We start from the raw sequence: 24096 nt of genomic DNA, 5'->3' as shown, positions 1-24096 counted from the left end.
GCTAATGAGCCAGTGGGCCAGTAGCCACAGCATAGTTTTGACAAAGAAATACACATATATATATATATATACATATATATGTTATTGGATTATCTTCAGATGTCCAGTTAAAACAGAAAAGGAGGCTCGATATTCCAACAAGTTTCCAAATAACAAGGCAATATTGTGGATCTCTTTTTTTCCTTGGCACCACACTTTTGGCACCTTTGTTTGTTTTTTTTACATTATGGAGCGTCAGCATTGGGTAATGTAGGCACCGGGGTTTTGAGGAAGGATGTGTGGAATATCTAATTATTATATCTCTGCTGGTTCTGTTGCATCGATTTTGATCCTTTTTTCAAAAGTTATCCATGGTGAGTACTGTGCTCTTTTAACGCCCGCTGGTGTGTTGAGGTTGTGTCTGTACAGTTTTTTTTTCTTTTAATGAGGAGTAGAATAACTAGTTTTAGACTAGTTGCTGCATGGTATACCTTGCAGGACAGTGTATTGCGTTGCTTCCCACCTGAGGCCATCACTGTTCTGTTTCAGATGGGACTCTTGCTATGTGCACCAGCCACCAGTGGGTGTCACCACACCCATCAAAACATAGAAACAATCTGGAGGATTAACAGTTTCAAAACACAAACGACATAATAACACAGTTTACCAGCAACTGTTATATAAGTAAATCATAGTTACACACCTATCACCTAAATAAACCATCTGTTGTATATTTAAAAGGATTGATCAAAGATTAGTTTCACATGTATCAGAGATCTGATTTCCCTCTATTTACCCTAAAGGTAACAACAAGAACAGCTGACCCTGAATCTGCACGTGAAAACATTGGTTTTAAGTACATTATCTCCAACAGCTCTACCTTAACTGTGTGTTTAGACTTTGAGAGTTGTGTTCAGCAAAGTGATGCCCTGATGCCAGATATAGAGCCAACCAAGGAAAAAAAAAAAAAAAAAAAACTCAATCTCTTTCATTTCCTTTCCTCCTTTCTTCCTTTCCTCTTTCACTAGTGTCTGTCTGACCGAACTTTCCAGCCAGTGGGATGTTGACTGAGACAGACGTGCCATCCAAAAGGAGAAGTCAGATTTTGTACAGACCGGTTGAACCCGGCTGTTAGAGATAAGCCCCCGTTTAAACCAGGCCCCCCCACATACAGCGCTCAGCCCCTCCGCTGATTTTGTCCAGTGGCCACTGGCCGGATTGCAACGAAAAATCCCTCTGCGACTCAGAAAGGATTTCCCCCATAGGCCACCATTGTAAAAGAGACGTGTAAAACTGCTGCCAGGACACCTCCACTGCAAACAAGCTCGGTTATAACTCTTTCTATTCTGAATTTTTAATCCATTGACTTTTTATTTTTGAAAAACTTCCCTCGAGCCGAGAAAAGCGATTCAAAAACCTGTGATGTCACCACAATGTAAAGTCTATGGGCCGAGCGAGAAAAACACTATTGCGCGTAGTCAGTGGTCACATATCATGGAAGCAAACCCGCAAGCTTAGAAACGTTTTGGTGGATGCGCCACTGAACAACTCTCATAGGAATGAACGGGTCAAACTTTCAGTCACCCTCTGTTACAGTCATAGAGATATAGTGTTGCTGTTGATGTGACTGGGCGGCAGACTGAGGCTCAGAGTGGGGCTGAGGCCTGAGCTGAGAGTGGGCTGGCGGGAGGGGGCGGACATATCTATGCTGAGCTGATTGATGTTGGCGTGGGGGTCCGCGGCCACAGTGAGGCTGTTGAGGTTGGGTGTAAGATCGGGGGGATCTGTCGGCGAGGCGTCGCTTTTGGCCACGCGGCGGAAGACAAAGTGGAAGGGAGTGGCCTGCGTGCGGCTGAGGAGCTCTGCCTTGATCTTCTGAGGGTGGGTGTCTGGCGCCAGCTGCTGGCTGCTGCCCTCCATCAGCAGGAACAAGCCGTAGTTCTCAGGGTCCGACACTTTGAACTTCTGGGCGCACAGGCGGCACACCTCCTCCACTGAGGCGTACGGGCGGACCTGTATGGTCTTGGCAGTACAGCCACTGTCCAGCTCCTGCAGCGCCACCCGCAGGTAATTCTGAGGGACAGACAGAAGAAAAAAAACTCAATCAGCCAAACATTGGAGATCTGAACATACTGAACACAATTTCTGGATGGTACTCTAAGGTGTATGCTTAGCACGGTAAGCTGAACTTGCCATTTCTTTGTTTTGTTACCTCCGCCAAGGAGGTTATGTTTTTGGTTCAGTTGTCCGTTTGTTAGCAGGACTATGGAAAAACTAATGGCCCGATTTTCACGAAACTTGGTGGAAGGGTGTAGCATGGACCAAGGAGGAACCCATTACATTTTGGTGCGCATCCGAATCAGGGGTGCATTTATGTGGTCAGAAAAATGCACACTGCATTAATGTTGCAAGATAGGGCATGTCTTGTCAGAGGTCTGCGCTCTCTGACTGCCTTTCTAGTCGTAAATGTAATTATTGTAATCTGTTTTTAGTTCTTATTGTAACAAAACAAAAACATATTCGTCCTGAGAAGCAATTAAGTCAAGGTAAAACATATCGAAGGCAATGCAAGAAAAAACAACTAAATAACCACTGCTTTTTCTCGTTAAGTGATTTTTAAGACGCTTTAAATGGTGATACTGATTTAGCAGAATAGCTCCTCAGGATGTTTCAGTCTACTGTACGTAATGCTAAGAAACAATGGCTTTTAGATTTCATTTTAGAGTTGAAGTAGACGGTAAGATCTAATTTCTGGAAGAACCAATAGAACTTCATATTACAATCTGAACTCATGACTAGGGTTGGGTATCGTTTCAATTTTATCAATTCCGATTCTGCTTATCGAATCCTCTTTCTTATCGAATCTTGATTCAAACTATTTTAGGTGACGTGCTTATCTCACAGAAAAAACATAATTATAAAAACATCTACACAATTCATGTTTATTCATATTCACAATTCACTTTTTTGAGTATAAGGAACCTATAATTTTATAGTTTCATTTTGCTGTTGTTTTTCCTATGACAAAAAAATTATCTGATAATAACCCACATATTTAAATAATAGATTTTAAATGTAACAACAGTGTGTTTCACCAGTCAATCGGTAACAAACTGTCAAGAGCCACTATATGACAGAAGTGGCTCAACATTCTGAATTTTAGAAACGGTTCTAATTTGGAACCGGTTCTTGGCTGGCTTAATGCAAGAGCAATCCCTGCCTTTAAAATGTTTTAAAAAAAAACTCAACTACTATAAAACTATAAAAATGCCAAAATCCAGGTGCTTGTGACTTTTGTAACTTTAAGAATGAGCTAAGTCAACATTACTTTTGGGAAAGAAGAGGATTGAAGGCGAAGCCTCCAGTGACTGTGCTTCTACCTGGAAGTCATCGATGGACGGGGCGGAGCGCTGGGTGGTGCGTCGGCGGTGCCACTGGTGGAGGGTGTTCCTGGTTTCAGAGCTCAGCACTCTGGCTGCCTGCTCCTCCTGGAAGTTTCGAATCAGGGACATGGCTCCATATGCGCTGGTCAGGTAGTAGCCGCCTGAACACACGCAGGCACAGGGTTAACAATATGAACATAGACGGTCAAAAGCAAAATGTTCTTTTTCTGTGGGGTGTTCAGGGTGGACTTTTAACCACACAGACCTTCTCCATGGAGCAGAGAGGGGTCCAGCAGCTCCATCATGTAAAGGATCTCGTTGTCCAGCTGGGGCATGTCGCACTGGGCCAACACATAGGTCAGCATGGGCAGGAAGTCATCAGCACCGTACAGACGACCTGAGAGGCAGACGAGACCACATTGTGAGATCCTGCGCTTTCAATTTCATCATTTGATATTTTTTAACAGATTTTTTAAAATTGTATTAATTGTAGGTCTGTCAAAATGCATTAATAATGAGTTATCTGAAATTCTTTTTTAACAGCTATAAAAAATAAAAATAAACTTTTACGCGCAATTAGTCTATATCCACGATGTTTTCCACTTCCAGGATTGCTCCGTTGCTGCTGGAAAGTCCGGCGTATGTCCTTCTTTTAGTTTTTTTTTACCTTAACTGATCAACTTCGGAGTCATTGGAATGTTTATATGACTTTTTTCCGGGTTGAATGGTGATCGTCTTGCTTCCCCCTAGCACCTGTGAGTGGAAAAACCACCCTTGCAACTTTCTGCCAGCGAACCGGCCTCAGCATCATGAAATATCGCGTGATAACAGGTCTCGCGATGTAACAAATTGCTTCACGCCACTGCACATATAAAGGAACCGGCTAGCTATAAGAACAAGGCAGCGTTGCAGTTTTTTACAATCATCATGGCTGAGCCGGCAAAAAGAAGCAGAAAGCTAGGAAAGCATTGTCGGAGGAACAGAGAAAGAGGAAACGGCAGACTGACCTAGCGAGGAGTCAGACACAAGCAAACATCGGGCCTGTGTTTTCAGAATGGCGAGAACTGAGACAAACAGAAGCCTGCTAATCCGATGCTGACTTGGCGTTCTTGCTTGGCGTTTAACTCTGTTTAATCTTTGTATTTCTTGTTATTGTGACCTCAGGATGTTTGTCCTCAGGATGTTTGTCTTTAAAGGTTTGTCTTTAAATGTTTGTCTTTAAAGGTTTTTATTATGATCGCTGTCTGTTACGGGCTTACTAGCTAGTTTAATAGCCGTTTACCTCAGTGGACATGGCTCTGTGCGTTTGCCGGCTTCTATGAAAACAAATGCACATGACCAGAGGGAGAAGATGGGAGGGGGGAGAGTCGCCAACGAGTTTTTACAACGGTGTTGCCAAATATCTATTCCAAAGCTATAGGCGGAGCTCTATAGAGAAACCTGCGAGCAAAAAGCGAAGAAATTGCCAAAACTGCATAGCGCCCCTTTAACTGCTCCTCAGATCTCTGTAGGGTAAATCCAAACAGCTGGCTACACTAGCTGTTCAATCTGAGTTTTCTGTTCAACCAAATCAAGTTCCTTCCCAAGACTATTTTGCAGCAGCACCGGGCTCCATTTGGGATTTAGCGCCGCCAAAGACGATTGATTGGTTTAAAGAAATGCCAATAAACCAGAGCTCCTTTTTCTCCCATCCCGGAATGCTGTGTGGACTAGCCAGACCCTCCTTTGCAGCGCTGTGGAGGAAGGTCTGGCAATGCGAGACTAACACATGTGTTCTGTGATTTCGCTCTGTAGTTTGCAAAATCAGGAAGCGATGCAGCAGTAACACTGTGGACAGTGTTGCGAACTTGACTACTTTCTCACTAGATTAAGTGACTTTTTCAGACACTTAGCTACTTATAAATATATTAAAATATATTCCTATTGCAATTTATTCCCATGCATGCGGTCTACAGCTCCTCTCTCCCCCCTGTCCACTGCACAGCAGCACAGAGCAGGCAGTCAGTAGGGCTGGGTTCATACATCCATGAACGGGAGTGGATGGATAGCAGAAACAAAGATTCCTGAGCACAATGGATAAGGAAAAGGGTCTTTTGAATGGCAATTTGAGTTTCAAAGACCTTCAAGACGTTATTTGCATGTACTGTCGATGTGAATTGAGTTACAACGGAGTATGTTGAGTCTCTAATATCACTTGAGCATTAAAAACTTTAAAAATATCCATTTTAAAGTACATTTAGAACTGATGAAAAATGTGTGATTCATTTGCGAGTCAACTGGGACAAAATGTAATCGATTGACAGCCCTAATTAATTGATTTGAGGATCATTGTGTTTCTCATATTGCAGAACATTGGTGCAGTAATCAGATGTTCACCTGAGTTGTCCTCCATGATGGTGTAGATGAGCTTGCAAACTCTCAGCAGCATGCTGACCTTCTTCTCAGGGGAGTACAGCTTACTCATGGTGTGGAACTTGTGCTTGATCTTCTCTATGGCCACGGGGTCCGGCGGCAGTGTGTCGGCCACGCCCATTTCCTGCGGCTGCCGGGCCTTGGCCAACGCCAGGTTCTCCTTCAGCTCCTGCCACTCGCCACTGCGCACCTGGAACTCCTGCAGGGCGGCGCTCACCACCGGTTTCAGGCTCTTCAGGAGGCACTTGTGCATGGCTTTCTCCAGGACTTGGTCTAGGGAAAGGAGAAAAACAGTTGAGCTTTCTTACAGGGATCTTCTTACAGTTGTTCCTATTTAACACTAGGGGTGAGAATCTTCACTGGTCTCACGGTTCAATAAGATTATCCTGTCAACAATTTGAATCAATTTGATATCACAAAACGATGCGTCATCTCCTCAATTTTATTATATATGACAAAATCAAGCAGTCAGAGATATATATATATATATATATATATATATATATACTCCCCTTTTTATAGTATCTGCTCTTGAAAAAGACACTTCCTGAATGTAGCAGAGTCTGAACACAGCAGACAACAGACAAAAGGCTAAACAAAAAAAGCAGCGAGCTGAAAATCCACAGGTAACATAATTAGGCAATAATTAATTATGGTCTGTCACTGCATCAATGCAGAATTGTCCTGTTTGAATCTGACGAGGAATTTATTAACTTCATCTCATCCCAGATTCAGTATTTTTTAGAAACCAATGTCACCCCAGAGATTTCCCATTCGATCTTATGGGAGACACTCAAGACTTTTCTCAGTGGACAAATAATTGGATATTCTTCCAGAATGAAAAAAATAAGAATGGCCAAACTAGGCAACATCTCTCAGGCTTTGGCTAGTATTGATGAACGTTACTCGTCATTCCCATCTCCATCTCTTTATAAAGAAAGACTACGCTTACAAGCGGAATATGACTCTCTCACCACAGACAAGGCTACATATCTACTCACAAGGGCCCGATATAATACTTATGAATCAGGTGACAAGGCCGGCAAACTTTTAGCCCAACAAGCCCGTCAAACTGCCTCCTCTCGCCTTATACCTAAGGTTTATAATACAAATAGCGAAATTGTGACCGAACACCTGGAATTAATAATGCCTTTAAACAATATTACAGTGACCTCTATACCTCTGAATGTGATGAAAACTTTCCACAAATAAGCAGCTTCTTTAACAACCTTGCATTTCCCTCGATCCAATCTGAACGCACTTCTTCATTAGGAGGAAATATTTCTTCTGCAGAGATCTTAGATGCTATTAAATCACTAAAAAGCAATAAAACGCCTGGACCAGATGGCTTCACCTCTGACTTTTATAAAAAATTTGCACCTGAACTTTCTCCACTGCTTCAAGTCATGTTCAATGAATCATTGTCATCTAGACAGCTTCCACCAACTCTACGCCAAGCTGCCATAACCCTAATTCCAAAAAAAGGTAAAGATCCCCTCCAATGTGCTTCATATCGTCCCATCTCCTTATTAAATGGTGATTATAAGATTCTGTCTAAAATTTTAGCTGGCCGATTGGAGAAGGTCTTACCTCGGATAATATCTACTGATCAAACTGGTTTCATTTTAAACAGACATTCTAGCTCGAACTTAAGAAGACTCCTGAACATTGTGTATTCCCCTTCAGAATCTGTTCCTGAAATGGTGATCTCACTCGATGCTGAAAAGGCATTTGACCGAGTTGAGTGGCGCTATCTTTTCTCGGTGCTGAAACAATTCGGATTTGACGATGCGTTCATATCCTGGGTTCAACTTCTGTATGCTCAACCAGACAGGCAGGTAACCAGGCAGACTGTCTGGTTACAAAATTAATCTCCAGAAAAGTGAGATTTTTCCCCTCAATCAGGCTGCAACCCAAATTCCCCCAACTACTTTCCCATTCAAAATAGTTAAAAAAGGATTTAAATATCTTGGTGTGGAGATCACACCCACCTTTTCATCACTGTTTGTTAAAAACTTTGGTGCTCTTTTTGATAAGTGTAAACAAGATATGATGAGATGGTCGAATCTACCACTATCCGTAATTGGTCGCGTTAACCTCATTAAAATGATTGTATTACCAAAATTTCTTTACTTGTACATTCCCATTTTAATAAGGAAAAAGTTTTTCAAAACCTTGGACCAGAGCATAACATCATTCATTTGGAATGGTAAGTCACACAGGATCAAAAGGCAGTCTCTTGAAAGACCCAAAGGACTTGCGGGCTTAGCACTACCCAACTTTATTTATTATTACTGGGCTTGTAATATTCAGAAAATGTTGTTTTGGACAGAAAAATATCAACCGGATAGGAGTGAGCCCTGGGTACACCTGGAGCGCACAAGCAGCCCGGTTCACCTAAGTTCTGTGCTGTGTGCCCCTTTTCCTCCTGCTCCACTAAGCAAATTCTCCTCAAATCCCATTATTCTTAATTCAATCAAAATTTGGTCACAATTTAAAAGACATTTTAATTTATCAACAATGTCAACACATTCTCCTATCATGAACAATTATAATTTCCCACCTTTTACCCCGGACTCAGCCTTTGGGATATGGCTGGCGCAAGGCATTACATCTATTTCCAATCTCTTTATTGAGGGCAGCTTTGGGTCATTTGCACAACTCTCTGAGAAGTTCGATCTGCCAAAGTCTCATTTCTTTAGGTATCTCCAAGTAAGACATTTTGTACAAAAAAACGTTGCCTCCTTCCCATACTTTCCAACAGATAATACAATAGACAATTTTCTCTCTTTATCTCCGCATCGGAAAGGCTTAATTTCAACTCTTTATAATGATATCTGCAACATTTCTCCCCTTTCGCTGCAAGGAATAAGACAGCTCTGGGAGGATGACTTTGGGGAAGCAATGAGAGAGGATCAATAGGAGGCAGCACTTGGCCTAGTACACACCTCCTCTCCTTGTGCCAGACACAGCCTAATTCAACTTAAAATCCTTCTTAGAGTACACTGGACTAGGGCTAAACTGGCCAAGATTTTCCCTAGTGCTGATCCTGCTTGTCCCCGCTGTAAAATTCAGCCAGCTGATCACATACATATGTTCTGGTCTTGCCCTTATCTCAAGACATTTTGGGCAGACATATTTCAGGCCTACTCCAAAATGTTTGGTATAGACATCCCCCCAAACCCAATATCTGCCATATTTGGCTTTACACAAGAAACTAAATCTCTTAAAGGCAGGGCTTTTGCTGTTATAGCATTCACCTCTTTGCTTGCTAGACGCCAGATATTACTCCTGTGGAAGGAACAAACACCACCCACATTCAGTAGATGGATGAGAGACATTATGTTTTTCCTGAAACTGGAGAAAATTAGATACACACTGAAAGGCTCCATACAGAGCTTTGAGAGGACTTGGACCCCCTTCATGACATACTTTGAGAGCTTACAAAGACCCTTACAGGAACCTGAATAGATGATGACCCCCCCCCCCCACTTCTCCCCTTTTCTCACCCCTGTGATTTTGCACTTATTTATTTTTTGGGTATATATTTATGTATTTTTTTTATTTTTATTTAATTTATTTATTTACTTATTTATTTTTTATTTACTGTGTTTATATTTATAGGTATTTACTTTATAGTAACATACTTTATTATAGTGTGCCTATTTCTTAGGACAGACTGTAGGGTTTGGACTGGATAGGTTGGGGTTGGGATGAACGGATTGGATGAGCGTGGGGTGGGTGTTTTGATTATTGCTGTTCTATACCACTTGTAGCACTTTTGTACGGCCAAGATTTGAACTGCTTTTTGTTCAGAATTGTCTATTTACTGGCAAAAATCAATAAAATGTGTTAAACAGAATTTTCCTCTTTGCGATGCATCGATGCAATGATTTATTTCAACGCCCCTAGCATGCACTGGTAGACTTTTTGAAAAAAAAACATTGTAATTATTGAAGCCAATTCATACTCAACCATGTTTTTCATCTTGATAAAAGAGTTGTAACTAGGACAGCCGTAGCCCCCAGTTTGTGCCTCTCATGTGTTACCATTACATTACCTAACAGATCCGAGAATCAGTTTTTCCAACTGATGCTTTCCATTTAGGAAATACCTTCTGAATGTTCTTAAACCACCCTTTGCTAAGTTTTTTTTTTCTTTCAGATAAACTATTTCTTAGCACTGTGACTTGAATGTAATGGTGATACATGAGAAGGAGAAACTGGCATACACATTAATAACCCCTTTAAAGTGCTACAAGGACCGTTTTTTCTGCCAACAGTGGAACAGTTCTGGTTATTTCATAAGAGAAACAAATGTCCACTACTGTCATCACGCGTTGGTTATGTTGTCAGGTTAAACAGTCCTGAAGCTTGAGTGTTGCACTCCTAGTAAGTTAGAACTAAGAACTTTAACTGTGATTGTTGCTTATTTAGTCACAAATAATTTTGTTGATTAATCTGTTGATTAGTTTTCTCGATTAATCCATGAGTTGTTTGGTCTATAAAATGCCAGAAAATGTCAATCAGTGTTTTCCAAAGCCCAAGATGATGTCCTCAAATGTCTTGTTTTGTCCACAACTCAAAGATATTCAATTTACTGTCACAGGAGTGAAGAAACTAGAAAATATAAATTTTCATTTTATTTAACAAGCAAGAAGAATCTGAGAATTTTGACTTTTCATCTCAAAAAATGACATTTGACAGGTTTTAAAAGGTTATTTTTCCTAAGAAGAAAAAAAATAATTATTTGGTAGCTATTAATGGTTCTATAAAAACTAAAGGGATTTACAACAGCTCTGCTGTGTTCCTGTTTTTACTACTGACATTCTGCAATCCACTAAGCACTTGCTGCACTTTACTAAATATTTTTAAAAATTTACTAAATAAATAAATATATATATGCACACACACATATATATATATATATATATATATATATACATATATACATATATATATATATATATATACATATATATATATATATATACATATACACATATATATATATATACACATATACACATATATATATATATACATATACACATATATATATACACATATACACATATATATATATACACATATATATATACACACATATACACATATATATATACACATATATATATATATATATATATATATATATACACACACACATATATATATATACATACATACATACATATTTATTGCATTTTAATCCTACTGAATGTCCTTGTCCCTTTGTTTTTATTTTGGAATGCATCACTTTAGTGTCACAAATTATTTTATTGTATTTCAATGCAATGACAACAAAAGCTTTCTAAATTCTGAACTACAGGATGGATAAATACACCCGTCAGAAGAAGAAAAAGAGTCCATAGATCACTCGGACTGGTAAACATCGCCTTGTATTCCCACCACTGAAGACATGCACACTAGGCTCATTTGTGACCCTAGTTTGTCTGTATGTTTGTTTGTGTCAGTACTTGGTAGTCTTATCTGTCCACGGTCAGTCTATTTTGAGGCGATTTCATTTCAGAGCAAACACGTCGAGGTTAACATCCCATTCCTTATCAGTCTCGTCAGTAGGGACCTACAGGCTTCCTGGAGACTAAAGGCTGCATTGCAGTAAAGTCAGGGTTTCCCGCAGCACTTTGTAGCTAAGGCGGCCAACAACACCAGCCTGTCACCTTAACTACGTCGTCAAAATCGGAAAATTATGTATCTTTTGGTGGCAAATTTTGGTTCCAAAAGCGTGTGAGCGCGTAAGCGCAAGCTTAGCTGTCCTCTCTGCATATTGACAGAGAGCAAAGCTCCGACACATACACACACACGTGTACGCACAGAGGTGCGGGCAAACTAAGTCGGCTCTGCAGTTTTGTTGAAGTCACAGTGAGTCACGGCAATGTCGATAAAGTGGTTTCAAGTGTGGTTTCAGTTTTTCAAAACTTCACGCATACAGCGCTTGATATTAATAGGATATTAATGGAGAGGCAAAAGCGGGTGCTGTTGATGTTATACTTCCTCTGAGAGAAGCAGGCACAACAGTGGTTTCTGTGCCCTGATGACTGACTGACAGGCTGAGGTTGTAAGGCAACTTTATTTCTACAGCACCTTTCAGCAACAAGGCATTTCAATTATATTCCTTTGCACTAAAGTTAGTTCTTCATTAGTTGACAACAGGGGCAGCCACCAAAGTTTATTGTTAAAGGTTTGTGTCATTATGCAGTTTGCACTAAAAAGTCTTTGTTCTTTGCATTCCTTTGCATTTTAGTTAGTTCAATATTAGCCAGTACACAATGTCATTTGTTTATTTATTCATTATTTATAATATGTTCATGTTGTGGCAAAAAGGTTCCCCTTTTTTGTTAATTTTTAAAGTTCGGATTGATACCAATCCTGAGTATCTGACTGGCGCACCCCTATCTAAAAGCACAACCAGTTTTATTAATGTTACTCTGAGTGAGCAGTGTTGACCAAATGTCAACCCAACAATACCGTCGCAATATCGATGCATTTGGTCAAAAATATCTTGATAGTTTATTTTCTCCATATGGCCCGGCTCTAGCTGAATGAGGAAAAAACTTCATCAATCAATCAGACCCTTAAGCGAGAGAAGAAATGTACTCAATGCTTGGTGGCTTTACATTTTAATTCTCATTTTATCAAGGTTATTAAAACATCCTTCTTTCAGTCAGATTGTTTAACTTTAAAAGATGCTGAAATACTCACTCATGCTTTTATTATAAGCCAATTAGCCTGTTGCAATACCCTTTTTACTGGATTACCTAAAACAGTCTAAAAGAAACTACAGCTAGTTCAGAATGCTGTGGCCAGAGTCTTAATTTAAAACAAGAAAAATGGATTCTACTTTAAAAAGCTTTAAATGACCTCGCTCCTCCATACATATACATACAATAAGTCATTTTCTTTTTTTTATGTTCCAGCAGTATCACTTACGTCCTCCGCTATGGCTTTCTTTTAAACGTTCCTTATGTGTCCCATAAAAGTACCGGGGAAAGTGCAATCTGTTTTTACATACCTCAACTGTGGAACTCACTGCCCCTGGATATTAGAATGGCAAGGCAATTAAAAACCTATTTTTTCAATCTGGCTTTTAATTTGGAGTAATGTTTTTTTTGTTGCCATTTTAGGCATTTCAGGTTAGGCATGAAAGGGGAGAGAGAGGGTGAATGACATGCAGCAAAGGGCTGAAGGTCAGAACCAAACCCACAGAGGACTGAGCCTCTGTACGTGGCCGCGCGCTCTACCAGGTGAGCTCCCCAGGCAACCAATCATTGCTTTTTTAAAATCATTTATTAACCCTGGTGTACCTTTTGTTCAGTTTGTTTTATTTGTTGATTTATTTAACATTTTATCGTCTTGTTTTTTGTATTATCATCTGCGTTTGAATTGTGTTCTGTTAAGGACTTTGGGCTCTATGACACAAGGGTTGATTCTTCCTGGTTTTAAAGGCTGCATTGCAGTAAAGTCAGGGTTTCCCGCAGCACTTTGCAGCTAAGGCCACCTTAACAGCTTGTATGAAAGGTGCTATATGAATACAGTTGAGTTGTTGCTGGAGCAGAATTATCCAGTTCAGTGTGTGGCCAATAACATGTCAACATCAGCGTTTACAAGCTCAGTGTGTGCAGTCTGACTATTACAAACCATGATATCATAACACAGACAGGATGGATGCAGAGAGGGAGGCCAAACCACAGCACTCTTGAATAAAGACTGTGTGTGTGTGTGTGTGTGTATATGTGTGTGTGTGTGTGTGTGTGTTTTGCTGACTTTCCTCCAGAAAGGGGTGAAGTCAGCATCTTTTCTTTGGCTGAGCACATCTGCAGACGCAGATTTTACTTCCCACCACAGCCCGATGGCATTTCCAAAAAAATCTGTCTCTGTCAGTGTCAGGAGGTGTTGAATTTCACCTCCCTCACTGTTCTTACTGGAAAAATGTCTCCACACCCGCATTACTGCTACCTTTGCTGGAACTGAGCCAGACAGAACATTCTCACTTTCTCATTCTACAAATAGATACCGATAGACAGTTGCCAGTCAGTGAGGGCAAGCCTGGCATGTTTAACTGGCATCAGCACAATTAGTGTTGGTCTGGTTCTGTGACACGGAATGTAAGACTGAGAGGATTAGTTGATCTTTGACAGCTAATTTTAGTATTCCAGGATGAGACTTTCTCTGACTTAAGGATGAGTTTTTTTGGATAAAAAAAGACAACCTGTCTAATTGGAAACAAAACTTCTCAATTATACTCCACTTTCACGTCAAGTCAATTTTATCTATACAGCCCAATATCACGAATCATAAATTTGCCTCAGCAGTAGCAGCCATAAGCCTGCCCACCGACTCTATACACGATGCGATTGGCCTGACCAGAGTTTGGTTTTTCCAGCTCGCAAGTCAACGGAGAGTGCCTAGACCCCCTTTGCTGCAAAAAATGTTGCTGCCGCTAGGGTGCGTCTAGATTTCTAGGCTACAACCAAACTACTTGAGCGCACAATTCAATGTGAAGTGTAAATTCACCTGAGGAAGGTCTGTTTGACCGAAACATTGTGAAATAAAGTATTTGCATGTGTAATGGACAGTGTGCGGGACTTCTTCAACAAAAGCTTTGAAATTGTAATACAGAAAACAGGTATTCCCCGACACAACCTGCAACAGGAACAAGAACTAATTAAATGTTTTAACTATCATACTTCCCCTTCTTCGGAAGACTAATGTGAGAAATAAGAATTAAAGAATAAAGAGATAAAAGGGCTAGAAGGTCAAGACAAAAAAGCTTGTCATTGTTTTGCTAGACAAAAGTACTAGAGTTGCAATTAACAATTTTTCATCATTATTGACTAATCGGATAATTATCTTCTTGATTTATTGATTAATCATTTGATAATAAAATAAAAAAGATAAAATAATGAAAAATGTCCATCACAAGGGCCCGTTGAAGTTGATGTCTTCAAATGTCTTGTTTTGTCCAACAGCGTAAACCCAAAGATATTCAATTTACTATTTTTATATATATATATATATATATATATATATATATAAAACTGATAACTGAGAGAAGCAGCACATATTCACATCAGGCAGGTTGGAACCAGGCAATTGTGGGCACATTTTCCTGAAAAGTTACTTAAACCATGAAGCAGATTAATAATAAAAAAGAATCTAGTTTCTTTTAATCTAGTTACTTTATTCACTAACATTTCTTCCTGGAGCTCAATAATCCCTTGACTCCCCGCAGATCTGTTACAGTGATTAAAAACAGGGAACGCAGTGCCAACATTCTTCACTCTGGGCATAAAGTTAAGGGCTCTGTTTATGTCATTCTAAAGGGGATAAAAATCCAGATGTACAGACAGAGAAAATGAGACCGCTCAAAGTAAAGGTTGTGTGTGTTACAGGCTTTTAAGTTTAGTTTCAGTGTGGCCATGAGTTTTCCCCACTTTAGAGGAGCGGCCAACAGGATCTGAAATCAACATTCGCCAGATGGCAAATACGGGGCCAATTTTTCGTTTGCCGAGTAAATTTCAGAGGGCTATCTGCCACATGGCGAGTAAATGTTTGTACCAAAACAGTTCTGTTTTTCAGTCTTCGAAGTCGAAGCTGCAGCTAATTTCTTCTGTTCCTCTGCTGTATGCACGTTGTTTTTTTTAATCTACCCGCTGACTTGGCCGGTGAGTAAAAAAAAAAAGTTGATTTCGGACACTGGAGGCCAAGAGTGAATGCTTACCCCTCCGCATTCCTGTGTCCTGCTCTGGCTTCACAGGGAATCCATGCACCTCACAATCAGACACAAACAGAGCCTCTTCCCGCTTGATATAAACATCCTCTCACCAAACATCCTCTCCGTCCTCTTCAAGCTAGGGATGGGCGATGTCCCCTAAATTGGCAGTTGACGATGTTTACAGTAAAACGTTGTGATGGACGATGATATCGTCATTGTCGGGGGGGCGGGGGGTTCTTTTTTTACATAAATATTTGTTTCTACTACTATGGGCTAACAATTAACATAGAAACAATCTGACATACATTTAAATGCCCTCTGTAAATAGACAGTATTAAATGCTGATGCTGGTAGGGGCAGTAAATAACAACTTGACCTACTTTCACTTAACTACAGTGCCGTAAAGTCTAGACTCAATCAGATGTCCGTGATCTGCTTAAAGTGTAACGTTTGCCTTTAACAGAGCGACAGTAATAACTTAATATACCATTACTGAGTTTAAACTACATTCTCGGTTATATTAGCACTGAATAACACATTCAATAAATAGAAACCCAACTCTGCACATCAACAGATGCGCAATATTAGCTCACACATTAAATAGCACCCTTGTGAATTAGCCTACTGTTGCTAACGTACATTCATAAATCCTACATAACTTCTTCATCAGACTTACTTATTCATGCACGCACACAGTAGTATCCACAAAGTTAGTCCAATGAGGGGATAAAGGAAAGTGTGATAGCGTTCCACGTTAACACTTTTTTCTCTCTCGCTCGAGACAGCTGTGTCCAAGCCGAAGCGCAGAGCGTGGTTAGTGCATGTTGATACGTTACTAGTCCAGGTAGCGTTTGTCTGACAGGGTGGGGGGCGTGGCATCACGATGGTGGCTCTCCATCGTGATGCCGGTCAACCATCACGATGGACGATGATATCGTCCATCGGCACAATCCTACTTCAAGCCTTTAACTAAACATCTTGTCCTTAATAACTCTACAAGGTAAAGTCAACTAGGGCTGCACAATATTTCTTAAAGGCAAAATGTGTGACAAATATGTGTCAAAATACCATTCTGAGTTGTGGTGCTGTATAAACGTCCCGACCTACAAGTCAAGTTTTAAGAAAAAATCTTTCTTTGGTACATGATCCTTTTAACATATTTTTCAATGAAAATGAGAATTAGGATGCAAAAATGACCATTCCCTCCGATATCATTACTCAAATCGCAATTGCTATATCAGTCAAAATAAATGCAGTCAGATATGTTCCTCAAATCGTTCAGCCATAATTTATGAATTAAAGAGGTAGTCTTCACAGACCTTATACTCTTTTCAGTTTGTCCCTTTTTGCCACCCTCTTAACACTGCTGCATTCATGCGGCATGTATTTCTCACATTTTTGTTGTTGTAGTTTTGCGATTCAGGAAATGAAACTGTGTATCGCTGTAGTAAAAATAGCCTGGTGTAATCAGGAGGAGAGTGTCTTGTCACTTAACCAAGGCACTATCCTGATACGTAGTAGATTGCTTGCTTCCTGCTTGGATAATATACGTACATCTTAAAAATAGCCTTCGTACCTATCCTTGGGTCAAACAAACCAGCAGCGACCAGTGTGTAGAGATAAAGGGTATACCAATGGTGGTTATCAACTTTATTTGTTAACCCAGAGTTTCTCCTTTAGGCTCTGTGCTTGTTGCCATAAAAGCTGTGCTATCAAACTGTATGCAACGCGTTGTTAGTTTTTTTTATACGGAAACTTACATGCATTCAGTTGGTGATGCAGAAAATCTGAGTAAGAAGTAAGTGTAACTTTTTCCCTCTATGCTTCAGGAAATATTGCCACATTAAATGTTACACGGCATACCATCCACAAGAGTGATGAAGACACATACCAATTTGGGTTATGTCTTTATGCTTGTTCCTGATTTGCTGAAATCCGTTTTGCACTGCTGATATTTCAGCTAATAAAACACTGATTAGAAAATGGATTAGTCTAATGGTATTTATAATAATAAATACTAAATAATAATAAAACTCAGATAATATTCAATCAATAAAATTAATTTCACTTTGATTTGGCCAAAAACTGAATTGTATCCATTATGGGACAGTGTCAGACGCAGTTCTTTAGTATAATGTTTAATCAAGTTCAAAGTTTAAGAGCTCTATGATGTGCAGTTGTCACGTTAGACAATGTTAAACAGTAGGCATTGAGAGTGCAGTGAGTGGTAAAATAAATATATTAACTTACAAATTTACACGAATAGTTATTTTCTGCCAGAATTCGTCTTATTCCTTTCACAAAAGTGTTGGTGTAATATTTTCTAATATTCTTCATAGCTATTCATTTTAACAACCTGTTCCTCTTGACTGAAGTAGGTGGCACACATGGTCCATTTTGTGCGGTAAAAGGCTAAAATAAAATTGTGCCAAACGTCCCCTTTTATGGGAATGCGCACCACAAACAGCTTCATGACGTAGAGTTGTCTCAGGCTATCTGCCAGAGGAGAGCCTCACTGTGCGGGATGAGTGGAATACAAGGAACTCTATTCTGGCCCCCCCTACTCCACCACCCACCCGTCTGAACATCCTGAACCCAAACACACACATGTTTGGGTTGCTGAGTGAGCTACTAGAAGGGAACAACAACAGCATCTTCCATATTTGAAACTCTTTTTTGTCTTCCCTTACTGTCTGTACATTTGTTGTTTTCACCTATAAATTGCCATAATTTAGCTTAAGTTGCATTCATTTTCCTGGTATTTAAAGGTGCCCTGCCACACAAAACTTAGCTTAAGTTGCATTCATTTTCCTGGTATTTAAAGGTGCCCTGCCACACAAAACCGTTTTTACTTTTAAATATGTTAGGTCCATATGTGTTTGTGTTATGTCGTGAATGTGAAAATGAACTGCTACCTCCTCTGTCAGCTCTAGCCACTGAAAAGAAATAAGTGGAGAAATCAGGCCAATTACAAAAGCTGGTCAGTCTGACGTGGTGTTGACTGAGCTCATTACTATTCATGAGCTCCCCCAGTTGCGCTGGGTAAAGGATGCTGATAGCCAGGCTCTCATTAGCTAGCTATTAGCCAATCAGAACTGGCACAAATCTTCCTGCAGGCTTTCTATATAGAATGGCTTGAAACAAGGTAACAAAGGCATTTTTTCCACAAAAAATGTTGGAGTCCATGGTAGAACTTCAGACTTCCACAAAGTAATGAAATACGTGTGGCAGGGCAACTTTAAGGCATTAAAAGTTACCATACTGTGTAAAAAATGTTGTTCCAATCCCCCATCCCTCCTTTAAATTAAATACTGCATGAAAGCACAAACAGTCAAAATACTGACACATTACTTTGAAGCCAGGAGAGCGGAGGAGAGAGAGAGAGAGAGAGAGAGAGAGAGAGAGAGAGAGAGAGAGAGAGAGAGAGTAAGTAAAAGAAACAGAAACCAAGAAAAAATACAAAGAGAGTGTCAGAGAACGACAGAGAGACAGAAAGTGGAGGGGGCTTGCCTTAAATCTCCCTCACTCTGATTGGAGAGTTAGTTTAAAAGAACTGGAGTTGGAGTAAAAAAAAAAACAATGTGTGGACGACTTGGCACACAGTCACCCAAATGCATCTGGGCCAGCTGGCCTTTGAGTTGAACAGAAAACACTCTCTGAAGCAGTCACAACAAAATGTTGTGCAACTATTCCAAGAACTAAAACTGCAGCAGTTCCCATTGTGTCATTCCTGTGGAAAATAGATCATTCAGAAAACAGGCAACAGAAGGGGCAACCACAGCACACAGTATACAAGCATACAAACTAGCACTAAAATTAGTAGGCACATGCCAATCAAACCTAAAACGTTTTTTTTGTTGATTTTTTATTTAGGGAGTTTTATGTCTTATAAGAGATAAGAATAAGAATATCTCTCTTTTTTTAATTTTACTCAAACGTGGAGAAAATAAATGTAGAAAAGTGGTAACTAATTTGCCCCCTCACAGCGAGGGAAAACTAATCACTCAACGAAATCCCGACTGTTTGCTGTCCTGGCTCCTAAATGGTGGAATGAGCTCCCTATTGACATCAGAATGGCTGAAAGCCATCTTCCGCCTACACCTCGGATAAACAAAAAAAAAGTATATATATATTTCTTGAAGCTGCACTTTGATATGGCTCTTTGTACTTTTGCTTATTTAAAGCTAATGTACTTGCACTTACTACTAGGGTTGAAAGCACTTAATTGAAAGTCGCTTTGGATAAAAGCGTCAACTAAATGACATGTAATGCAATGTAATGTAATGATTTGTGTATTTATATGCCTACTCAGTTCTAATTAATTTTCAAAAATCCCAAACACCATAAAAGAAGATCACTTGCTGTGTGCCAAAGCACTTTTGCTGGAAAAGACCTTCTCACAGTACATGTTCAGAGCTCAACATGTTAAAGCAGTGTTGCATCAGTTCATAAATGATGTAAGGTGATAATGAAGCATTTGCTGTTGCATGTCACTTCCATAATGTTGTTTGATTTGTGAAACACAGATTAAATTAAATGAATGATCATAATCAAAGCATCCAAGATCAATATCCTGACTTTTAGTCCCTAGTATGGGTCAAGCTGGATATCCTACATTTCCCATAATCCAACTGGATGGTCTTTCATTTGATTTTCAATGCTTGGTAAACACCACCATCTTCCAAACTGTGTAAAGAGGTTGATGTGCCCCTTTAACAAAATACAGTGCTTTGAAAAGTAAACAAAGAACAGATGCTGACATTGCCACCCATAACATTTTCAAATAAGTTAAGTAAAAACATAATTCTTACAATTAAAAAGTTGCTAAAAAAAAACTAACATGAAAATGTAAAATGTCAGCATTCAAGATTAGTATTCACGTTGTGAGATGACTACTGATAAAAGACAGCAGTTTTTCACCCAGTTCATGACTCTATAATTACAGCCCTGTGGTGAACCATTTGAACGGGGCCAGTAGAAACAGGTTGGTTCACCAGCTCCCTTCCTCCTGAGATAAAACCCTCTTTGTGCTCTCGTTTACATGTTACTCTGTCCAAGGTCTAATGCAGCCACTGAATCTTCGCCTAAATGATTCAGACCACTCTTCCGGCAGGTGTGTGTGTGTGTGTGTGTGTGTGTGTGTGTGTGTGTGTGTGTGTGTGTGTGTGTGTGTGTGTGTGTGTGTGTGTGTGTGGTCCCCCTTTCATGTTGCTCTCATGATATTGTACGATGCAATAAAAGGACAGATATAATAAAGGGCAACAAGATGGAAATGCAAATGTTAGTATTGTACTATAGGAGCTTTGCACTCCGTTCCCAAAGGTAAAGATTGATTTGACTCCATGTTCGCCTGTCCTTACTTTCTTTTTCAAAGGGATACTGACTTACCAGGATACATGACAACGATTAACAAAAAATAGCCTGATGGCAACCAGGGATGTATACATATGCATAAACCCATGTGCACACATCCAGCTGCAAACACGGACAATTTCCAATGTCCTCACTGCTAGAATATTGAAGTGAAACTGCTGTGTCTGCATTGAACACACTTTCTGTGACACCGCGTTTCCGTAAAATTTAAGATTTCTCTATAAATAAATCAATCATTCACACTATTTGCAAAATTTGCAAGCACATACATAAATGACTCACCTCCGTGTTGAGTTGAGCCTGAGGTCATAATGTTGCAATCGAGCAGCCCCAGCATTTCAGCAGTAATCTAAGATTTATTTTTTGTAAGTGCGGCAGTTTTAGCCAGTCGGCTAATTTTCAACTGTAGTCCTAGTTACCTAGAAGGCATGTCTTTATGATGGGAGGAAACCGGAGCACTCGGAGGAAACACACAAAACACAGAGAGAACATGAAAACTCCACACAGAAAGGCCATGCCCAGGCCAGGGATCTGCAGTGCCTACTAGCTGTGAGGCAGCAGTGCTAACCACTGAGCAACCATGCTACTCTAACAGAGATAACACATGACATGCGAACACCCACAGTTAATGTTATTAAAGCATAAAGCCGACATTGTTCCAGTGCACAAGCCAAAACTAGTGAAATAACAAGGATGACAAAACAGAGCTAAGCGTAAAAGATTTGTGGAACTATTTCATTTGGTACTCACCGATCTGGTCTTCAGGAATGAGGCTCTCGAGTGGTGGCTCCAGCTCGGAGCTCTGTCGCAGGTAGCTCTTCATCTGAGTGATGAACTGGCGGAGAGTCTGCAGCAGCTCCAGTCCAGAGGCGTAGCCCTGCCAGGCCTGGGTGCCCGCACCCTCGCTCATGTAGCTCAGGTAGTCCTGCACCAGGCAGCCAAAGTACGAGCCTTTATCCCGGGACAGCTCCAGCACCCTGCGAATCGCCCTCTTCTCAGGCGTCAGCAGCGAGTTGAAAACACCGCTCATCTTGCGCAGATGCCCTCGCAGGGCCTTCTGCAGGACCAGAGCGCTGGCGCTGGGGCGGCGCTTTGTGCGGTGGCCCGGCGGTACCATGGTCAGGTCCTGATCTTGGTCCTGGTCGCTCTCCAGACTGACGCCATAGTCGGGCTCCTCTTCTTCCTCGTCTTCCTCGTCATCGTCGTCCTCCATGCTGCAGTAAGGCAGCTGGGACGGTGGGAGGGAGAGGGGGAGGTGGGTGTTAAAGTCTGCCACCGTGGGGGGGCTGGGGTCATGCAGAGGGGGAAGGAAGAAGGCCGAGGACTGAGAGAAATCCAGAGAGTCTGAGGAATCTGTGGAAAGGCTCATGTCGCTCAGCCGCTGGCCGCAGCCACTGCATTCCTCGCCTACTTCTTCTTCCTCTCCTCCTGTCTCATCTGCCTCCTTGCTTGATGTCATCAGCGAAGGGTCTGGAGGACTACTGGAGTCCTGGGTGGAGGTTCTGGTAGCATTACACCGAGACAGTCCGGCCCTAATGAGGGCCTTCTCTATAGTTTGGTCCTCCAGCGCCAGGTGGCACTGGGCATCTTCCTGGCTGGATGATGGGGAGGCCTTGGCCCGGCGTGGAGAGGAAGAGAGAGATGATAGAGAGATGGGCAGGGAGGGCAAGGGGATGGATATGGGGGAGCTGATGCTAAATCTCTTGGGAGGGGAGGACGAGGGGCTGATGCTTAGCGAGGAGCCCAGACGAGAAAGGAGGCTGCCCCTCTCCCTCTCCCTTTCCTCCATCTTCTCGTTGGGGACGTTGATCCAGGCGATCTTCTCCGGCATACTGCGCTGTTGGAGAGGAGGGGCTGAGCGTTGCAGCACAATGCGAGGCGGGGGTGGACGTGGAGGTGGGGAGCGCGGCACGCTGTCTGCAGGGCTTAGCTTCTGGCTGCTGCTGATGCTGGTTTGGCTGTCAATGTCCGGTAACCCTGTGTTTCTGTCGAGGCTCTGAAGGTTGCTTTGAGCGAACTGGCTGCTGTCACTTTTCTCTGAACTACAGACCTGATGACTGCAAGGGTGTTGAGTGTCCGTGTTGTTGGTTTCTAGGCTGTCGCTGACAGTTTCCTCCCTCAGGCCTTGCTTTGCTGTACCAGAGGGATTTGAAGCGGTGCTGTGGTCACCATCTGGTTGGTGAACCTTTATGAAGAGGGGGTTGATGAAGCAAAGTGCTCCGTTAGGCTGGCAACACTCAAGCTCTGATGGGGTGCGGGTTAGAAGCCGAGGGCGCCCTGGGTTGGTGGCCGAAGAGACTGGTCTCTGGGCAGGGGGAGGTGGTCTCTCGGGAGCAGCTATTCCAGACAAGGAGACAGAGTCCTTCCTCCTGTGGCAACACTGAGCGTCCCAGAAGCCTGTGTGAGACAGTGAGAGAAATATGCTACCTATAGTATGTTGACAGGGTGTAATACAACATGAAAGCACCACATTTAATATGTTTGGGCCCTGTCTCATCCCCAGGGGTTTACATAGTAGTATGTGGCTTGAAGCCTTCTCACCAGCTTTCAGACAAAATAAAGAGTACTCCACTAATTTAGCATTGCGCTCATAATGTTGTTGGACTCATGATAATGTTAAATTATCAAAATCGATGCAGAAGAACCAGAGATATCGTCTTTGTTGTTCCAATGCGTTCTTTTTCCTCGTCAAAACCTGGCGCCTACATTACCCACAATAATAATAATAATAATAATAATAACAACTTTATTTGTTTAGCACCTTTAAAAACAACAGCTTACAAAGTGCTTTAACAGAAGAAACAAAAGCATAAACAAAACATAAATATACACAGCACATCAATACACATACCTATAAATACACAACATAAGATGGGGCAGCTCTAAAGGATAGAAAAAAATCAAGTAAATCAAAGATAAGTGGAAATAAGCAGGTTATAGGAGTCAATAAGTGGCGATAAAATGATAAAAAGGGATAAAAACATGAAGAAGTTTTAAGTGATTTAAAAGAAGTCAGTGAATCAGCAAGCCTCATCGCCTCGGGCAGGTCGTTCCAAAGCGGAGGCGCCCTGATCGAGAATGCACGATCACCTCTGGTTACTAGCCTCGACCTTGGAACGATTAAAAGGACCCCGCCCGAGGATCTAAGGCTGCGAACAGGCTCGTATAGGACAAGCATCTCCGAGATATAGTCAGGGGCCAGACCCTGACG

The 24096-nt window shown here is 41.2% G+C and overlaps 1 protein-coding gene across 4 annotated transcripts in view; it reads right to left on the bottom strand.

The window, feature by feature from the left end:
- Positions 1-286: 286 nt before the first annotated feature.
- Positions 287-24096, bottom strand: part of LOC114572357 (ras and Rab interactor 2) — a 53111-nt gene continuing 29301 nt past the window's right edge. For all 4 annotated transcript variants that reach the window (XM_028603956.1, XM_028603957.1, XM_028603958.1 and 1 more), the window contains 5 exons: positions 21636-23282; positions 5739-6047; positions 3628-3759; positions 3360-3523; positions 287-2052 (listed from right to left, as the gene is read on the bottom strand). In XM_028603956.1, the coding sequence (XP_028459757.1) occupies positions 1576-2052; positions 3360-3523; positions 3628-3759; positions 5739-6047; positions 21636-23282 (2729 nt within the window). In that variant the 3' untranslated portion in view covers positions 287-1575. The remainder of the gene's footprint in view (positions 2053-3359; positions 3524-3627; positions 3760-5738; positions 6048-21635; positions 23283-24096) is intronic.

The sequence above is a fragment of the Perca flavescens genome, chromosome 17 (assembly GCF_004354835.1).
Source record: "Perca flavescens isolate YP-PL-M2 chromosome 17, PFLA_1.0, whole genome shotgun sequence".
Taxonomy (NCBI): domain Eukaryota; kingdom Metazoa; phylum Chordata; class Actinopteri; order Perciformes; family Percidae; genus Perca; species Perca flavescens.
Note: the sequence above shows the minus strand (reverse complement) of the source record. Positions and strands in the feature narration are given on the sequence as shown.